The sequence below is a fragment of the Chiloscyllium plagiosum genome, unplaced genomic scaffold (assembly GCF_037043375.1).
Source record: "Chiloscyllium plagiosum isolate Xiang-an unplaced genomic scaffold, Cpla_swu_hap1 HiC_scaffold_6, whole genome shotgun sequence".
NCBI lineage: Eukaryota > Metazoa > Chordata > Chondrichthyes > Orectolobiformes > Hemiscylliidae > Chiloscyllium > Chiloscyllium plagiosum.
Genome location: NW_028270144.1, coordinates 31348691 through 31370296, shown reverse-complemented (window position 1 = coordinate 31370296; position 21606 = coordinate 31348691). Strand labels below are relative to the sequence as shown.

General features: G+C 39.1%; 1 protein-coding gene across 14 annotated transcripts in view; it reads left to right on the top strand.

Annotated features, from left to right (window-relative positions):
- The window catches only part of mycbp2 (MYC binding protein 2), a 256550-nt gene that overhangs the window by 37136 nt on the left and 197808 nt on the right, over nucleotides 1-21606 (top strand). For all 14 annotated transcript variants that reach the window (XM_087987962.1, XM_087987958.1, XM_087987960.1 and 11 more), the window contains exons 2-4: nucleotides 11827-11902; nucleotides 19419-19634; nucleotides 20862-21015. In XM_087987962.1, the coding sequence (XP_087844088.1) occupies nucleotides 11827-11902; nucleotides 19419-19634; nucleotides 20862-21015 (446 nt within the window). The remainder of the gene's footprint in view (nucleotides 1-11826; nucleotides 11903-19418; nucleotides 19635-20861; nucleotides 21016-21606) is intronic.

Here is a 21606-nt window from a genome sequence, read left to right as displayed (position 1 = left end):
CAAACCAACACCTGAAATAAAGCCACTAGCATCTACCACTCACTGTTTAAATCCCACAAAGAATCCCCAATCTGTTATGGACTAGGCCAGACCACTCAAAGCATTATCACGCAGGCAGTCCAGACCGTAACTTTGCTATTTGTTTTGCTAAGTGTATTGTGAAAATTAGCCAGAGTAAATTAGCTAGGTTGACTACCATGTTTTAAACAGAAAAATTACTCCCAAAATTACAGAATGAAACGCAAAAAATGGAAAATAGAATACCGGCAGAACTCGGACTAGACAGACTAGACTTATGGTGCTCTGAAAATACGCAAGTCTCAAAAAAACAAACCCCTTAAACGTAGAGTAAAACTGAAACAGAGGCTGACAAGTCAAAATTAGAAGGGCAGAAGGAAAGAGAGTTGAGCAGCCTGTTTCTGTCTCAGCCCACAGCTGAACTGACTCAAAACGAGGCTTCAGCTTTTAGGACTGATCGCTCCCTTTTCATTATACAGGTCATTTCTAAAACATGAAAGCTTTGGACTAAAGTCTCATCTGTATATGTATAAACAAAAAGGTCTCTCATTAAACCCTTTGATCTCTGTACCAAACCAGTCGTTCGGAGCCTGGACTGTTTTACGACCCCACTGAAAAAAAACCAAGGACACCGTATCCTCGAGAAAAGGAACAGCTTTTAGAGAAAACGACCAGCTTCGTGACACCGCTGCACGGCTGTCAACACCCCTCCACCGCCCCAAACATATTCAAGACAGGGACCCCTTTGTCCTCACTTTCCACCCCAACAGCTGCAGCATTCAACGTACCATCCGCAAACACTTCTACTAACTCCAATTAGACCCCACCACCCAGAACATCTTCCCCTGCCCACCCCGTCTGCCTGCTGTAAGGACCGTTGCCTTCACCACTGATTGGTTCATGCCACATTCCCTACCAACCTTCGCAAAAGCCTCTGGTACCTGCTTCTGCAACTGTAAAAGTTGGAAAACCTGCCGGCACTCCATCTGTCTCACCTCTAACCAGGCCCCTAAACAATCCTTCCAGGTGAAAGAGGTTCACCTGCATCTCCTCCAACCTAGTTTCCTGAATCCTGTGCTCCTGATGTGGTCTCCTCTACGTCAGTGAGACCAAATGTAAACTAAAGGAACATTTTGCTGAGCATTTCAGCCAGGCATGTAAGAGCTAGCCTGACCTCCCAGTCACTGCCCATTTCAAATCTCTTCCCACTCTCAACATTTCATCCTTGGCCTCCTCTATTACCACAATGAAACAGACCGCAATTTGGAGGAACAACACTTTATCTTCAGCCTGAGCAGGCCACAAACCAGAGGACACATCATTGAGTTCTCCAGTTTCAAATAACCTTCCCACCTGACTCTCTTTCCAGCCCTGCCTTCTCCTTTCTATTCCACCGACTGACCCTTCCTTCCAGCCACCAACCGGATTAATTCCTCCCATCAACCAACCAGGTCATACCCACCACCTGTGTTCACCTAACACTGCCTCACTATTCTGCCCCTCTCCCCACCCAAACCCCCTCCCCTTTATCTACAGCTCCCCCTTCTCTTCCCCCTCCACCTCCATTCCTGACAAAGGTTTTTACCTGAAATGTTGACTTCTCCCCCTCCTGATGCTATATGGCTTGCTATGTTCTTCCTACTTCCTACTTGTCTACTTTGGATCACAGCATCTGCTGTTGTAGAGTCATGGACATGAGCAACATGGAAACTCGTCCATGCTGACCAAATATCCCAACCCAGTCTCGTACCACCTGCCAGCACCCGGTCCATATCCCTCCAAACTCTTCCTATTCGTATACCCATCCAGATGCCTTTTAAATGTTGCAATTCTACCAGCCTTCACCACATCCACTGGCAGTTCATTCCATACACCCTCTGCATGAAAAAGTTGCCCCTTAGGTCTCTTTTATATCTTTCCCCTCTCACCCTAAACCTATGCCCTCTAGTTCTGGACTCCCTGACTTTGTCTATTTATCCTATCCATGTCCCTCATAATTTTATAAACCTTGATAAGGTCACCTCTCAACCTCCAACACTTCAGGGAAAGCAGCCCCAGCATATTCGACCTCTCCCTATAGCTCAAATCCTCCAACCCTGGCAACATCCTTGTAAATCTTTTCTGAACCCTTTCAAGTTTCACAACATCCTTCCGATAGGAAGGAGACCAGAATTGCACGCAATATTCCAAAAGAGGCCCAACAAAAGTCCTGTACAACCGCAACATGACTTCCCAACTCCTATACTCAATGCTCTGACCAATAAAGGAAAGCATATCAAATGCGACCTTCACTATCCTATCTACCTGCGGCTACTTTCATGGAGCTATGAACCTGGACTCCAAGATCTCTTTGTTCATCAACACTCCCCAAGACCTTACCATTAAGTGTACAAATCATGCTAAGATTTGCTTTCCCAAAGTGCAGGACCCCATATTTATCTAAATTAAACTCCATCTGCCACTCCTCAGCACATTGGCCCATCTGATCAAGATCCCATTGTAATTTGAGGTAACCTTCGCTGTCGACTACACCTTCAATTTTGGTGTCATCTGCAAACTTACTAACTATACCTCTTATGCTCACATCCAAAACATTTATGTAAATGACAAAAAGTAGTGGATCCAGCACCGATCCTTGTGGCACTTCACTGGTCACTGGCCTCCAGTCTGAAAAACAACCCTCCACTACCACCCTCTGTCTTCTACCTTTGAGCCAGTTCTGTATCCAAATGGCTAGTTCTCTCTCTGTTCAGTGAGATCTAACCTTGCTAACCAGTCTCCCATGGGGAACCTTGTTGAACACCTTACTGAAGTCTATACAGATCAGTCCTCACTTTCTCCTTCTATACAGATCATGTCCACTGCTCTGCCCTCATCAATCCTCTTTGTTACTTCTTCAAAAAACTCAATCAAGTTTGTGAGAAATGATTTCTCATGCACAAAGACATGTTGACTATCCCTAATCAGTCCTTGCCTTTCCAAATACATGTACATCCTGTCCCTCAGGATTTCTTCCAAACACCTGCCCACCACTGATGTCAGGCTTACTAGTCTATAGTTCCCTGGCTTGTCCTTACCACCTTTCTTAAACAGTGGCACCGCGTTAGCCAACCTCCAGTCTTCTGGCACTTCACGTGTGACTATCGATGATACAAATATCTCAGCCAGGGGGCCAGCAATCACTTCCCCAGCTTCCCACAGAGTCCACCTGATCAGGTCCTAGGGATGTATCCAATTGTATGTGTTTCAAGACATCCAGCACTTCCTCCCCAGTAATAGGGCATTTTTGAAGATGTCACTATCTATTTCCCTACATTCTATCTTCCACATACCACTGTAAATACTGATACAAAATACTGATTTAGTATCTTCCCCATCCTCTGCAGCTCTACACAAAGGCTGCCTTGCTGACCTTTGAGGGGTCCTATTCTCTCTCTAGTTACACTTTTGTTCTTAATGTATTTATAAAAACTCTTTGGATTCTCCTAACGTTATTTGTCAAAGCTATCTCATGCCCCCTTTTGGCCCTCCTGATTTCTCTAAAGTATACTCCTACTGCCTTTATACTCTTCAAAGAATTCACTCGATCTCTCCTGTCTTACACCTGATGTATGCTTCCTTCTTTTTCTTAATCAAACCCTCAATTTCTTTATTCCGTGCACCTACCAGCCTTTCCGTTTACCCTAACAGGAATATACGGTGCCTGGATTCTCATTATCTTATTTCTGAAGTCTTCCCATTTTCCAGCCGTCCCTTTACCTGCGAACATCTGCCCCCAATCAGCTTTTGAAAGTTCTTGCCTAATACTTTCAAAATTAATCTTCCTCCAATTGTGAACTTCAACTTTCAGATCTGGTCTGTTCTTTTCCATCACTATTTTAAAACTAATAGAATTATGGTTGTTGGCCCCAAAGTGCTCACCTCAGTCACCTGCCCTGCCTTATTTCCCAAGAGCAGGTCAAGTTTTGCACCTTCTCCTGTAGATACATCCACATACTGAATCAGAAAATTTTCTTGTACACACTTTACAGATTCCTCTCCATCTAAACCCATAACACCATGGCAGTCACAATCTATGTTTGCAAAGTTAAAATCCCCTACTATTCTTACAGATATCTGAGCTCTCCTTACAAATTTGTTTCTCAATTTCCCACTGACTATTAGGCGCTCTATAATACGATCCCAATAAGGTGATCATGTTCTTTTGTCTCTCACCATATTTATTAAATTAGCAAACAAGGGATTAGCTGCTGAATATTGAAATAAAGTCTCAAATTTTGTACTGCTTAAACTCAAGCCGCACTTATGCAGTGGCTGAGTACTTCACTGGAACAGCCAACTATAAATCTAGTGGCTACTTGCTGTCCTCTCCATCCATCCGTATCACATTGCGCAATCCAGACTAAAACTAAAATTCACTTGCAACCAAAAAAAAATTTGCAGACAAAATTAGTGAGGCAACTGTTGAAATAGTTAAATGATCTAAACTGTTGCGAAGTAATAGCTTTAGTTTCGGTAAATTTGAAAACAAGGGCAGTTTCTCTTTTAAAATGATGTCGATGCGAACATGACTACAATGCTTTAATTGTCTTGTACGGAATAGTTTGTTGCAAACAGTATGTTTAAGATATTTTTAAAAAGTCCCGTGGTTCATGTACATTTTTCTAGAACTTTAAAGGCAGATTTTATCACTCAAGATTGAATTTTTTTCAACAAACATATAACTGTTTACTGTTGATGATTATTGTTGATGATTATTAACTGTTGATGATTATTAAGGGAATGACAGGTGAACATTAGTTTCTTAGCTATTTGAAGCTTTATTTTACTTCTTACACTTGTCTGACCCAAGTTAATGGGTAAGCCCTTCCCGATGAAGGGCTTATGCCCGACATGTTGATTCTCTTGCTCCTCTGAAGTTCATGCCTGATTTTCACATTCCTGTTTTCTTCGGGGACAATTATTCCATCTAACTTCTTCAAACAAAATTGTCTGTATCCTAAATAATCTGAAAATCAGGTAGCCTGTGTGGAACTGGGAGACTATTTTCAATTAATTTTTAAAATTTTAATAATAGCATTTCTTGTGTATTTCTGGTGATATATATTGCAATGGTTTCCCCTTAAAAATGTTTAATACCAAATTATTTTAAAACATTTTCTTCCTGGCATTATTCAGTTTGACCTTTGCTCAGTTGAAGATGAGTACCGCGACATTTTTGGAACTGCACACCAGGTTTAATTGTATGTTGCTGTTATTTGCAAATTTTAGCATTTGACTAATGTATTTTAATTAGCATTTAGCCACTGTTGTGACAACAATGATATTTGGGTGGAAGTAAGTCATTGTGTATCTCCAGCCCCTTAAGAATTAAACCGAGAATAAATTAACAAGTTAATATAAGTGCAGATAAGGCTGCTTTATTTGCATTTTAATTGTTTAGATTAAGTTGGAAATGCCAGAATCTTTAAAGTCACTCTTCCAGTAACTTTTAATGTTCACTTTATTTTGCAGAATGAATGATTAGATGGGCAATTATGTAAAGTTTTGTAAATTAACTTTTATATGTTAACAGAAATTTTGATGTGAGCATAAACAGCATTTAGTTGCTAGGAAATGTGTGAAATCGAGCATATGAATGACAAGTGTTCATTTGAGGAGATAAATTTTATTGGAGTGTATAGTTTCCCAAATTATAATTTAATTCTTAATGCTAATCTAATTTGCCTGCAATTTAAATTTGCATTTCTTTACTTGGTCAGACCAAGATGAATAGTTGAACACATTTGTTTTTCAGGCTTCTCAGACAACATAAACCACTTGGACTGCTAGCTAGTAGTTGTAAAATTGCTAATGGTAAAGATCATAAACTGATTTTCTTAAATATAACAGCAGTTTCTCTATTTTAAAATGCTTTATCATAGTTGCAGGATAGGCTTTCATCTTGAATTAGTCATCCCAAGTATTTTTTACATTGTTTTGCCATTGTGTTGTGAATTTTTGTCTTTGGTAATTTTCTGCGTTGTAAGCCTGCAATCTTACTTTGAATGTTCGGAGGTGATGTCTTGAACTATGTAGGATGTTTTGCTCAGATAATGAAATGGGAAGAGTGATTAACATGTATCTTGTGCTCTTCATCTTGAGGTATTAATACAAAAATTTACTTGGAATATTTATGGTGTTGGTAATTCTGTCTGAAATGTGGAAGTAATGGGCTAAACGACTTGTCTTTTTATGCTTGCTGTGTGAAGACCAAATTCCTCCTTGGTTGAGGAACATGGGTGATGAGTGAGAGTCATTAGTCATTCGGCACAGTAACAGAACATTCAATCCAACCAGTCTATACCGACCATAATCCTGAATTAAACCATTATAAGGACGTCTTAAATATGTCCCTTATTCTTCAAAGCTCCCACCCTAGGAAAAAGACACCTGTCATTTATTCACCTTATCTATACCATTATTTTATAAACCTCTATAAGGTCACCTCTCAACCTCGTACACTTCAGTGAAAAACAAATTCCCAGCCTATCCAGCCTCTCCTTATAACTCAAACCTTCCATTCCTGGTAACTTCCTGGAAAATCTTTTTCTGAGCCTTCTCCAGCTTAATAATATCCTTCCAAAAAATAGGGTAACCAGACTGGACACAGTAATCCAGAAGAGGCCTCACTAACCCTAACCCATCCCAACTCATACTCATAGGTCTGAGCAATGAGGGCAAGCATGACAAAGCTGCCTTAATCATCATAACTTTAGATTAGATTACCTACAGTGTGGAAACAGGCCCTTTGGCCCAACCAATCCACACCGACCCTCCGAAGAGTAATCCACTCAGACCTGTTTCCCCTCTGACTAATGCTTTGCCCTCTGACTAATGCACCTAATGTTATGGGCAATTTAGTATGGCCAGTTCACCTGACTTGCACATCTTTGGACTGTGGGAGGGAACTGGAGCACCCGGAGGAAACTCACGCAGACACGGGGAGAATGTGCAAACTCCACACCTCTGATCCTGGTGTGGAGGCAGAAGTGCTAGCCACTGAGCCACCCTATGTGGTGCAAACGTCAAAGAATTATGTACCTGAATCTTAAGTCTCTTTGTTCTACAACACAGGCTAAGACTCTACTTACAGTTGTGTAAGCCTTGTCTTTGATTTTACCGAAATGTAATACCTCACACTTATCCAAATTAAACTCCATTTGCCACTCTTCGGCCCATTGACCCAATTGAAGATAAGGAAACGAGTCTCAGTTTAAGGCAGTGCTTTAGAGAAAGCATAGAGTGAATGCTTATAAAGTTCCCACGGCTTTTAAACTTAAACCAACACAGCAATGGTAAGTTGGGTTTTCCAAGGAGTCACAAGTCTCATTCCAAGAAATGTTGAATATTATTTCTTTATTTTCCATTGGATTCCAAGTACCATGTAGGGATAACAAACAACTTGCCACTGTTTTACATAATAAATTGTGTTTATGAATTTTCAGTGAAAACAAAGTTTTAATTTTTGAGGATAATGGGCTTTGATATAAATGATATTTTAGTTGGGGGATTAGTGGTACTGATCTGGGTGGATGTGTAGAATGTATAGATTCAGAAGATGATGGGACTTAAATAAAAAAAGTCATCTTTGATCACAAGCAAGCTCACGTCCATCTACTGATGATCCATTTGTCCAATGCAAAATGAATTGTCCAAAATTGCTAATTTTGAGAGAGGAGTACTCCTGCTTAAAATAGGAAAAGCAACCTAGTAATTTGCCCTACATCTTCAACATTCTACAGGTCAGTATCCTAAAGTGTAAAGGTTGCTCAAGTCAACAATTTGAGCAGTCCAACAAGATTGGTAATGGAGAAAACTTGTCAATGGAACAGATGTGGAGGAAGGAGAGATCAGGATTGGGTAGCATACAGAGTTCTACATTCTTGGGTTTGGCCTGATATGACACATCACAGAAGCTAATTGCAAACCCATCTGGGGAGTATCCTCAATTCTAAGTTGAGTAAGCAAAGGTTCCCTGAAGGTGACATTTAGCTGAAGTAGATTTCAGTTCTGAGACTTTAAAGACCAGTTCAGAAATCCAATCCTTGGATGTATAATTACTTTGTTCATACTAAATCTTGTGCAAATTGGATATGAATTCTTTGCTGTGACCAGTGAAATAGTCCAGTTTTAATTTAATAATGCTATACCAATCTGATTTTTAAAAAAAGTGATATTAGACGATAGTGAATGCTAGAAGTCTTGTATTCTGGAAAAGCTTAGCAGCAGTGTGTACCACCTACAAAATGTACTGCAGAAATTCAGCAAGTCTCCACGGACAGCACTTTTTTGAAATTCATAACTGTCACCATCTAGAAGGACAAAAGCTGCAGATACGTAGGGGGACGCAATCACCTGAAAATTCTCCTTCAAGTCACATCTCATCCTGACTTGGAAGTATATTGCTGTTCCTTCACTGTTGTGGGTCAAACTCGTGGAACACACTCAATATTTTAGGTCTACTGACGGTAAATGAACTGCAGTGGTTCAAAAAGGCATTTCACTGCCATATTGTCAAGGATAGTTAAAATGGGCTGTAACTGCTGGCCCAACCAGTGAAGCTCTCAATCCCCTAACTGAATAAGGAAGTTGAACTGTAATGGCTAAATACTTTCTTTCAAGCTTATTTTTTTCAATAGAATTTTGTTGTTTATTATTTCTTATCCTAGTAATGGTCTTTGCAAAAAAGGTTTTTGTAGCCACTTTGAGAATATTTCTAATTGGCATAATTGTTTTTTTTTTGAAGGAACCTGAATCCACGCAATTTTGAAGTAACTCATGATTGTGGTCCTTTAGGTTGTGAACTTAAAGTTTGGTTTTATCAGGACAGTAATATGTCTCAATTTTGAAAAAAGTGAAATATATTGAGGAATTAATTGTATATTTCATAACTAGATATGTTCTCAATATTCTTGAACCCCAGAAATTTATAGGAAAAGATACCAGAGGGCTTATTTTTTCATTGCAAATGCTTACCTGAATCTATGCATGCTTCATGAAATCAATACCAATCACATGATCCTAGGATTTTCCACTAGTTTCTAAAAACGATAGCCATGTTTCTCTCATTTAAAGGAGGAGGAGAGAGCATTGTCAAATGACAGAGCATTATTGTTTTGTGAAGCAGTGGATTTATTTTTATCAAAGAGTACTTTATTTGGCATTTTCCTTGGAGAAACAAAGATATGAACATCTGTTATACTTGGAAAGATCAAAATATGTATAGTGCAACAAGTTCCAATCTCATCTTTTACTATAGGAACACATTGCATAATGTTTCATGTGGCATAATGTGAAAATAAACATTTAGCCAAAGGAGGGAATATTAACAGGACTGGCTACAAGATTGGTCAGAAACATGTTTTAAAAGAATCTTGCAGGAGGAAAGCAAATTGAAGAGACTCTGGACAGAATTCAAGGGCTTTGAATCCAAAAGGTTGAAGACAAGACTTCTCGTGGTGATGTAGATGGAGTTAGGGCGATTTACATACTCCGTTGGAAAAATGTGGAGTTTTCAAGGAGTGTTGGACAAGGTTACAGAGAGAAGGAATGGACGAAGGCCTTAAAGGAGTTGGGGCGACAGGATGAGGATTTTAAAATGGAGATGTTGAATTGCTGGGTGCTATTCTACATCAGCAAACATGGGGATGACAGATGAGTGGGACTTGATGCAGATTATGATATGAGCAGTAAAGTTTTGGATGAGCAAAAATTTGAGCAGGATGGAGGATGGGAGGCTGCTGTGGAGAACACATAATCTAGCATGAAGTTGACAGAAACACTGATCAAGGTTTTAGTTGGTGTTGAAACAGGAGCCAAATGGATAATATTAAAACAATAGAAAAAGGTGTTTATGATGTCAAATTTATGGAGAGTGATACATGTACTGTAAGTTGTATACTTGAACAATGTAAATTGAGTATTGTTCCACTTTGCAGGGAAGAAAGTCCTGCTTTTCATGTAGAATGCCCTGTCAGGCAAGGGATCTTTAATATTTGTCCAATTTTATCATTAATTTAGGTAGAGAATCACTCCATCCCATTTTGAAGCAGATTTTAAAAAATAAGACTCTAGTGCTGCTGAAAATTTCAATTTTTGATATTGTAATGTCAGCAAGTACATTATTCACAAAAATAGTTTACTACTTTTAAACTTGAATGAACAAAGGTTTTTGAAATAGTTCAAAATACTGGGCTGAGCCCATTTGCATTGAGGATCTGACTTACACACTAATACAATTGAGTGAAGGCACTTCAAAATACAAATTCAGCACTGTGAGAAGAGGTAAATTGTTTGTCTCCTTAAAACAATTGTTGTTCCCTTGCTCGCCAGAATCTATGTGAAGGCTACTGTAAGGTAAATTGGAAAAATGTGGAGCACAAAATTACAATCCATCAAAAAAAGCCACTAGAATTCTTGCCTTATTAAAATAACTTATTATTTCTATATTGAGGCAGATGGGTTTTTACAAAGTAGCCTTGTTCTATTTTATACATAAAATGTAGATTTATCAGTGTGTATTGTTGGTGTGCCAAATTATTAAAGATAAACCTTTTTAATATTTGTTTAATAGCTCCTGATAGTTAATACATATATTCATGTAGTGCTAGTTTAATGATTGCATATTTCAGTGAAGGTGGAGTCAGAGGTAGGGTAGTGAAGAAGGCAGTTTGTACAGTTGCCTTTATTGTTCAGTGCATTGAGTTTAGGATTTGAGAGGTCATGATGCAGCTGTACACTACATTGGTTAGGTCATTTTTGGAATAGTGTATCAGTTCTGGTCTCTCTGCAGTAGGAGAGATATTAAACTTGGAAGGGTGCAGAAAAGATTAACAAGGATGTCGCTAGGGTTGGAAGGTTTGAGCTATAGGGAGAGGCTAAATAGACCGAGGCTATTTTTCTCTGGAGCATCAGAGGCTGAGGGGTGACCTCATAGAAGTTTATAAAATCATGAGGGACATGGATAGGGTGAAGAGTCAAGGTCTTTTTCCTAGGGAGGGGAGTGCAAAACTAAAAGGCAGAGGTTAAAGGTGAGCGAGGAAAGACTTTAAAAGGGACCTAAGGTGCAATTTTTTCATGCAGAGGATGGTGCACTGAATGAGCTGCTAGGAGAAGTGGAGGAGAATGGTACAATTGCAACATTCAAAAGGCATCTGGATGGGGTTATGAATAGGAAGGATTTAGAGAGATATGGGCCAAAAGCTGGTAAATAGGAGTAGTTTAATGGACAAATTGAGCCATTCCTGATGAAGGACTTATGTCCAAAATGTCGATTTTCCTGCTCCTCGGATGCTATCTGGACTGTGTTTTTCCAGTGCCACACTCTTCGATTCTGATCTCTAGCATCTGCCTTCCACATTTCCTGAGTAGGAGCAAAGGGTCAGTTTCCATGCTGTAACAACTCTGTGACTCTGTGATTGATTGCCTTTTCAAAATTACTTTATTTGTTAAATTTTTCCAAAATTTTGGTTTCACTTTATTTTGGTGAAGCTACAGGTAGTTCTTCTATAACGTGATGGTTGCGTTCTTGTGCAAATCCGCATTATAGAAAAATCACACTTCAGAAACAGTGCTTAGTGTTGGCGATGTAATCGCGTTTACTGCCAACACACATTTTAAAATGTTATGCTTTAGAAAGTGTCCCAAATTTGACAATCACGTTACAGCGAATTAGCGTTAACGAAATGTACGTTAAAGCAGAACAATGTGTAGAAAGATTTAGTTATGTAGTGCCCTTTAACTCTTAAACTTTCATTGCTGTTCCAGAAATAAAAAAGGTTTGAGCAAGAAGAAACTTAAAAGGAAGCAGAAGACTAAGTCCAAAGTGAAAACACGAACAAAGGTGAGTAGATCTATTTCTTGGGTAGTTTGGAAAATAGCAATATTGTGTGGCAACTGGGAATGGCTAATGATTAACAGTACATAGAACATAGAAAAGTACAGCACAGAACAGGCCCTTAGGCCCACAATGTTGTGCCAAGACTTAATCCTAATGTAAAATATAGTAACTTAACCTAAGCACCCCTCAACTCACTGCTATCCATGTGCATGTCCAGCAGTCGCTTAAATGTCCCCAATGATTTCGCTTCCACCACCTCAACTGGCAATGCATTCCATGCATTCACAACTCTCTGCGTAAAGAACCTACCTCTCATGTCTCCTTTATACCTTTCTCCTAATATCTTCAAACTATGACTTCTCCTGCCCTGGGGAAAAGTCTCTGGCTATTGACTCTATCTATTCCCCTCATTATTTTGTTCACCTCGATCAGGTGTCCTCTCTTCCTCTTCTCCAGAGAGAAAAGTCCAAGCTTATTCAACCTTTCTTCATACGGCAAGTCCTCCAGTCCAGGCAGCATCCTGATAAACCTTCTTTGCATCCTCTCCAAAACCTCTATCTTTCCTTTAGTAGGGCGACCAGAACTTATCACCGTATTCCAAGTGTGGTCTCACCAGGGACTTGTAGAGCCGCAACAAAACCACGTGGCTCTTAAACTCGATACCCCTGTTAATGAAAGACAAAGCACCATATGCTTTCTTAGCAACCCTATCCACTTGGGTGGCAACTTTGAGGGATCTATGTACTTGCACACCCAGATCACTCTGTTCCTCCACTCTGCCAAGAATCCTGTCTTTAATCCTATATTCAGCATTCGAGTTCGACCTTCCAAAATGCATCACTTTGCATTTATCCAGGTTGAACACCATCTGCCATTTATCAGCCCAGCTCTGCATCCTGTCTATGTCGCGCTGCAGCCTGCAGTAGCCCTCTATACTATCGACGACACCTCCAACCTTTGTGTCATCTGCAAATTTACTAACCCACCCCTCAACCTCCTCATCCAAGTCATTTATAAAAAGTACAAAGAGTAGAGGCCCAAGAACAGAGCCCTGCGGGACCCCACTCAATACTGTCCTCCAGTCAGAATATCTACAACCACTCTCTGCCTTCTGTCAGCCAGCCAATTCTGAATCGAGATAGCCAAATCTCCCTGTATCCCATACTTCCTGACTTTATGAATGAGCCTACTATGGGGAACCCTATCAAATGCCTTGCTGAAATCCATGTACACTACATCCACTGCTCGACCGTCGTCAACCTGAATTGACACCCCCTCAAAGAATTCAATAAGGTTTGTGAGGCATGACCTGTCCCTCTCGAAGCCATGCTGACTGCCTTTAATTATAATGCAAAGGCACATTTCTAACTGCTGAGGCTCCCTGCGCTAGAATTTTCTCTCTAAAGCTTTCTGCCCCTCCACTATCATTTTTGCTATCTTGACCAATTGCCAAATTGTAAACCATAAGCATAATTTAAAATCCAGGAGTTTGAGGTGGAGCTGAACAGTTATTTTCTCCTCAATTATGTTGTCTCTGTTTGTGTATGAGGAACCCTTTACTTTTTATTAAATATTAATGACCTGAACTTGGGTGCATAGGCTACAACTGAGGTTTGCAGATTAGTACAAAACTCAAATTTGCTAACCAGTCAGGTTGATAACTGACTTGAGAAAAATATAGTCTGGGGAAATTGGCAGACATGATAGAGCAAATGTAATCCTCAAGTGTGAAGTGATAAATTTTGGTTGGAGGAGTGAGGATAGACAATATTAACTGAGATTTTTAACTGGGATGTTGAAGAACAGGAATAGTGAAACCTGATGTGTCTGTATATAGATGTATATGCTCAAATCTTTAAATGTGAGCAGGTACATTGTGAAGGCAGCTTAGATACTATATAGTTTTATTAATAAACCAAGAAAAACAATTAAATTATGTTAAATCTGTAGAGAATACTGGTTTGAATATAATGCTCCACTGAGCACTAAACTTGAGACAGGATACCAAACCTCAGAAGTTGCAGATTTGATTTATTCAGAATAATACTGGGGATAAGAGACTTCAGCTATGTGGAAGGCTCTGGATTCTGGAGTTGTTATTTACAGCAGAAAAGTTTAGGACATTTGTCAAAGTTGCTCAAAATCACAAATAGTTTTGAAAATGGTGAATGGAAAATAGTTTTCAATGACAGAAGGGCAAATAACTAGCAGAACCGCATTGGTCCAAGAAGACTTAGTTAATTTTGTTTGTATGAGGTGAGTTGTTGCATTTAATGCACTGCTGAAAGGGATGGAGAAAGCTTATTTAATAAGAATTTTATAAAGGGAGTTGCATAAACATTTAAATAAAAGGTTTTCAGTGCTTATAGGAAAAGAGCAAAGGAATGGCGCAGGAGCTGACGAACACATAGACGATGATCCAAATACCATCTTTTTGTTTATATGGCATTCTTTGATGCAGTCAGTTAAGTGATTGGGACCATTTACAGTTCAGTTGAAAACAATGTCCTTTTAAATAAGAAGAAGAAATCAAAAATGATTTAGATCTAAATGTTCTTGAGGTTTCTCAAGCAAATTACTTAAGATCATTTCCGACAGTAATTTGACAGCTACATCCTGTTTTGATTAAGCATAATGTGCCTAAAAAAAAAGTTAATGCAATTGCATGCCCAAATAGCATTAAACAATGCTGCTGTGCATACATTGTAATTTTTCTTTAAATTTATAGATGGCTAACGTGCTAATCTTAGTAAAAAGCCATCCTTTACTTTTATGCTCGGAACACTTTTGATGCACTACTTGGATGATTTTACATTGTGTTATGATCTCAGCTATTAGAGTCCTAGAGATGTACAGAACGGAAGTAGACACTTCGGTCCAACTTGTCCATGCCGACCAGATGTCCCAACTCAATCTAGTCCCACCTGTCAGCACCTGACCCATATCCCTCCAAAACCTTCCTATTCATATACCCATCCAAATGCCTCTTAAATGTTGCAATTGTACTAGCCTCCACCACTTCCTCTGGCAGCTCATTCCGTACACGTACCACCCTCTACATGAAAAAGGTCTCTTTTATATCTTTCCCCTTTCACCCTAAACGTATGCCCTCTAGTTCTGGACTCCCCCATCCCAGGGTAAAGACTTTGCCTATTTATCCTATCCATGCTCCTCATGATTTTGTAAACCTCTATAAGGTCACCCCTCAGCCTCCGACGCGCCAGGGAAAACAACCTCAGCCTATTCAGCCTCGCCCTATAGCTCAAATCCTCCAAATCTGGCAACATCCTTGTAAGTCTTTTCTGGACCCTTTCAAGTTTCACAGCATCTTCCCAATACAAAGGAGACCAGAATTGCATGCAATATTCCAACAGTGGTCTAGCCAATGTCCTGTATAGCCGCAACATGACCTCCCAACCTCTGTACTCAATACTCTGACCGATAAAGGAAAGCATACCAAACACCACTTTCACTATCCTATCTACCTGCAACTCCACTTTCAAGAAGCTATGAACCTGTACTCCATGGTCTCTTTGTTCAGCAACACTCCCTAGGACCTTACCATGAACTGTATAAGTCCTGCCAAGATTTGCTTTCCCAAAATGCAGCACCTCATTTATCTAAATTAAACTCCATCTGCCACTTCTCAGCCCATTGGCCCATCTGATCAACTTCCCGTTGTAATCTGAGGTAACCTTTTTTGGTGTTCTCTACATCTCCAATTTTGGGGTCATCACTAAGCATATTTACTAAGCATACCTCTTATGCTTACATCCAAATAATTTCTATAAATGATTAAAATTAGTGGACCCAGAACCGATCCTTGTGGCACTCCACTGGTCACAGGCCTCCAATCTGAAAAACAACCCTCCACCGCCTTCTACCTTTTGAGCCAGTTCTGTATCAAAATGGCTAGTTCTCCCTGTATTCCATGAGATCTAACATGCTCACCAGTCTCCCACGGGGAATCTTGTCAACCGCCTAACTGAAGTCCAGATAGATCACATTTATCACTCTGCCCTCATCAATCCTCTGTTACTACTTCAAAAAAACTCAATCAAGTTTTTGAGACATGATTTCCCACACATGAAGCCATGTTGACTATCCCTAGTCGGTCCTTGCCTTTCCAAATACATGTACATCCTGTCCCTCAGGATTCCCTCCAACAACCTGCCCATCACTGACGTCAGACTCACTGGGCTATAGTTCCCTGGCTTGTCCTTACCACCTTTCTTAAACAGTGGCACCAGGTTAGCCAACCTCCAGTTTTCTGGCACCTCATGTGTGACTATCGATGATACAAATATCTCAGTAAGAGGCCCAGTAATCACTTCGCTAGTTTCCCACAGAGTTCTAGGGTACACTTGATCAGGTCCTGAGGATGTATACACTTTTGTCTTTCAAGGCATCTAACACTTCCTCCTCTGTAATATGGAAATTTTTCAAGATGTCACCATCTATTTCCCTACATTCTATATCTTCCATGTCCTTTTCCACAGTAAATACTGATGCAAAATATTCGTTTAGTATCTGCCCCAACTCCTGCAGCTCCACGCAAAGGCTGCCTTGCTAATCTTTGAGGGGCCCTATTCTCTCCCTAGTTATTTTTTTGTCCTTCATGCATTTATAAAAACCCTTTGGATTCTTCTTAACTTTATTTGCCAACGCTATCTCATGTCCCCTTTTTGCCCTCCTGATTTCCCTCTTAAGTATACTCCGACTGCCTTTACGTTATTCTAAGGATTCACTCGATCTATCCTGCCTATACCTGACATATGTTTCCATTTTTTGACCAAACCCTCAATTTCTTTATTCATCCAGCATTCCCTGTACCTACCAGCCTTTCCTTTCACCCTAACAGGAATATACTGTGTTTAGATTTTCGTTATCTCAATTCTGAAGGCTTCCCATTTTCCAGCCATCCCTTTACCTGCGAACATCTGCCCCAATCAGCTTTTGAAAGTTATTATGGAGAGATCCCAAACTGAAATCTGACTTAGTAGCTCGTGCTTTTTAAAGCTTCTAACAAAGTGAACTTTCACTGAAATAAAAGTGCGGATTTGGTTTTAACAATTAAACAAGTATTATGCAAAAGAAATTTGATAAAATAGAATAAAGTGAACTACTTAAGCATTTCACAAATTTAAACAGTTTGAAATAATATAAAACATGAACCCATTACTCCGAAAAGCATTCCTTTATAGTGCTCACTGGAGAGAGAATTCCCATCTGCCGGGATTAATTTAACTGCGGCTTCAATTCTTTACCTTAAGAATCTGATGGACCCTTCCTTGAATCTTGATTGAACTGAGCTTAGATTTTTCTCAGCTGCAAATAGCTCCTTCAGTGCTTTAACTATAAACACACTTGGTCTGGAACTTTCAAACTAAACTCCTTACATGGAGGTAATCTGTTTCTTAACATTTGTAGCCCAATTCTTTTCATCTTGCACAATTGTTTTATACATCCAGCTTCAGCAAAGACTTATGCAGACTGAAATCCAGAAGCTTTTTCCAAGTTATGAGTGTTTCCATAATCAAAAGAAAAACACAATTTCCAGAACATCCTAAATTGAAAGCCTAATACACAAATGTTTATTTTCTTCACTTTTAGAAATTCTCCCCAATGAAAGCGAATTCTTGTGAGGCTCGAAGAACTATCTCTCAGACTATTTATTTTTAAGAAAAATCCCCACAGCTGTAGAAATACTTACAGGTTAAAAATTAAATTGCTTCAGACAGCGCTTAAAACACACATGGTGCTAATTCACATCCAAGCTCTAAATTAAATTGTTAAAATATGTTAATCACACACCTCATATCAATGTTATCGTGAAATGCTACTTAGTCACAGATTTTGTTGTCATGGGTCAAGGAGTGATGCTCATCATTAATTGGAGTTACAGTTTACCACAGTTTTCTCTGGGCTTGTGTTGTGGATATTGCCAAGTCAGGATGTAGCCACGCCCTTGAAAGGGTACCTGGGACTTGCCTGTGAACCAGACCAGGAATGGTCTGTCTCCTTTAATTGCACTGAAGAATTTTCATTGAGTCTGAAGTTTTGACTCTGGCAGTGTACCTTAACGTGCTATCTTAATGTATGGAAAATGAAACCAAGGGAAACAGAAATTAGAATTATGAAAGGGATTAAAGGCATAAATCACAAAGTATGAAATATTTTATAATCCTCCAACAATAATTAAAGCCTTAATGAGTAGGGCATCTGTTTAAAAGTGATATGTTTTGTGCAGGGTGGTTGTTGGCAGTAATTGAAATATATTGAATTTTTACAAAAGAAAATTCATCTCTGCTTGAATGTACAACCACAGTATTTTCTGGCATATTTAATGGGTAAGTTGCCATATCTTGCAATGAGGTACAGGAATGGTGAAGTTTGAGAGAGCAGAGTTCAGCTTCCTGATTTTGATGTTTGACAGCATGTGTGCCACACTGTCTCCTTTTTTGATAATAAAGTTGAGTGTAGTTAATCCACCAATTTTTGTTCTCTTCTATAATTTTGCCAAGCCACCAAATTATTGAAACATTTAAAGTAAGCCATTACAGAACTTGGGGAAATGTCAGGAGCAAAGGGAAAAAAAAAACCAGTATTAATATTTTAAGAAACAAATGCACTTTTCAAATTTAAATTTCCGAGTTGGGTAGAATATGTGCTCTGGATCATGAGGATGAGATGTTGAAATTAAGAATGATGATGAGGTAATCCTGAAACTTGAAGGTTAGTCTCGTCTCATCTGTTCAACATAGTTAATTTTAATGACCTTTGGAAAGGTTGAGGATCGATAATTTTTAAAGGTTGACACTGGTCAAGAAGGTAATGGTTCATCCATATTTTTAGTTAAGCCTGCTGTTTCATTTTCAGAATACATATACTTCATGTTGAATGTTTTCATTTTTGTGGCAAGGTCAATAAATCATTGGTGATATCATTCCTGTTTATCATTTTCATGTAGCTTCTCCACATACAAAGTAACTTGTTTCTATTACCATACATTCTGTGCAATATAAGTGATCAACTCCATCAATCATGAGATCTCATTGGATCACATCAAGTTTTGCTGCGATATGCTTGCCAAAGATATATCTAGCATTCTGTTACGCTCTGTTGCTCTCCTTCAGCATCATGACTACATTCTATGATCCAAGAAGTAGCCTTCCTTATGAAAAATATAGCAATCAATAATCTAACATTGGGAAGTCAAGCCAGTCATTGATATCCATCACAAATCTATTCTACTTGCCACTGGCTATCTAATGCTATTTCAAATTTCAATACAGCTATGTAAACATGGTTAACACTAATGGAGCAGAGATTATGATGATTTATATAAAGAAGTACCAAATACCCCTGAAAATCCCAACTAAATTTTCTTTCCTGGATACTGCTCGTCTGCTCTTGATTACATCAAATTCCAGAACATTTATGAGTTGTGAGCTACAAAATGTATGATAAGAATTTACTATTGATGCAGTAGCAACCTGAGTTATGTGCTTTCCTTTAGACAGAGAATTTGGAAAATGCAACGCCTATTCCAGATATCAAAATCCATAGTAACCCTTCAGCCTTCAACGTTTACTGTAATGTACGGTACTGTGTCTTGGAATGGCAAAGGAAAGAAGCCTCCCTGACTCTGGCCTCAAAGAATTCAGTTCAGAGTGGAGAGTCGGACAGTGATGAAGAGGAAGAATCAAGGGAACCTCCAATTAAACTACCTAAGGTAACATGAGATGTTGGGAAGAGATTGGGGGAGTGGTGGGGTTGCGAGGTGACAGCTCATTTTGATGGACGGTACATTTGCAGTACAGTGTGATGCCAACAGCTTGAGTTCAGTTCCCAAGCCAGCTGAGGTTACCATGAAGGAATATCCTTCTCAACCTCTGAGGCATAGTTAAACTACCATGAATCGTCTTTCTCTGAGAACAGCCCTATGGTTTCATAAGACCATAGTGACTTCACTCAAGGTAAGCTGCTAAAATTGTATTACAAAAGTAAAGTATTATGAATTCTAGAAATGTTAAAGATAAACACATTTGAAAGGTATACCCATTTGTCCCTGAAGTGCGACAACCTAATAGCCTACAAGACATGTCGAGATCAGATCATTTATCAGCCAACAGCGTTGCGTTGAGCCAAGTAATTTCCTTCTGTGCCATAAATCATCTTGATTTCTGCATACAGAAGCCAATAGTCACCTGTTTTGCAGAATCCAAGTTCTAAGTCCCTGCTTCTACGATAACTAGTAAACCTCATCCTCATGATTGCAATCAAAATATTCCTCTATGGAATGGTCTTCAGCACTGTGCACAACTATTTTCCTCAATCACATCCAGTGAACTTTTGTTCTCGACAAACATTTAAAGATATGCAGATAGCCTGAAGTTTTTGGGACTGTTTGCCTTGCAAAGAAGTCTGAAAGGAAATTTGATAGAGGGTTCCAAAATCATGAACTGGCCAGATAGAGTAAATTGGGGGAAGCTGTTTCCAATTGTAAAGGAATGAAAACAAGAGGGATTGGATTTAAAGTGATGCACAAAAGAAGCAAGGGTGATGTGAGGAAAATCCTTTGACACAGAAAGTAGTATGGAATGCAGTGCCTGGAATTGTAGCAAAGGCAGCATCAATTGAGAGATTCAAGTAGGTGTTGGATGAATATTTGAGTAGAAATAGCATGCAAGGATATTGGGCAAAAGCAGGAGATTGGAATAGATAATGATTCTCATTTGAAGTGCTTGTGCAGATTGAATGGCCCCCTTGTGTACCCTGATGATTCTCTGATACCATATGTAAAACAGTCTCTTTGTTTTGCAATGAACAATGCTTGGAGAGATGCAATCATGTAATAGTTTGAATTATAGCAAAAGAAGTTGCAGTTTCCTTCCATAGGAAACGTAAATACAGCTGTCATAAATGCAATGGTGCATAATCTGAATTCTTGTGTTAACAGATCATAGGAATTGGACTTTGTGGTGTATTTGAGCTTATCAAAGAAACTCGATTCTCTCATCCTGCATTGTGTCTGAGAAGTTTACAGGCTCTACTTGATATGCTTCAAGGACAACAGCCAGAAGGTCTCCAGTCAGAACCACCCGATGTTCTAGGTAAGGTTATTAACAAGTTAAGTTTTGGACCTATTGAGATATTGAATGTTTTAGCAAATAATCAACAAGCTAAAAATTAGTTGGATTGTTTTGTCAGGCAATCACAATAGGAGTGGTTGATGGTAATCTTGTTGCAGGGGTAACCTAAATACATCAGAATTAAGATAGCTTTACGTGAATGAAGTAATGCAGATTGAGCTAAATTGATGTTAATATCTCAGTTATTTGATATACTTTTTTGTGACAGTCAATGTTTGTATGGTGGTAGAAATAGAAGAAAATCACCAGTTATTGAAGCTTCTGTTGATCATTGTACAATGCAAATTGAAACTGGTTGGAAAATGTTAAGAAAACAACTGTTCTTCATGGGTAACACAATTCAGTTAATGGTTTAGATTTGTGGTAGAAATGACAGCAAGTTGTAGCATTCACCATCACTTCTCTGGAAACTTGAGCAGATTATAGAATGTAAGGAATGTGGGAATCCATAAGCTGCTCTAAGATATTTTCAAACAGAATAAAGTTGAAGCATTCTATTGTTATAAACAGATGGGCAAAAAAACTTAGTCAGCAGGGTAGACTCAACACCAT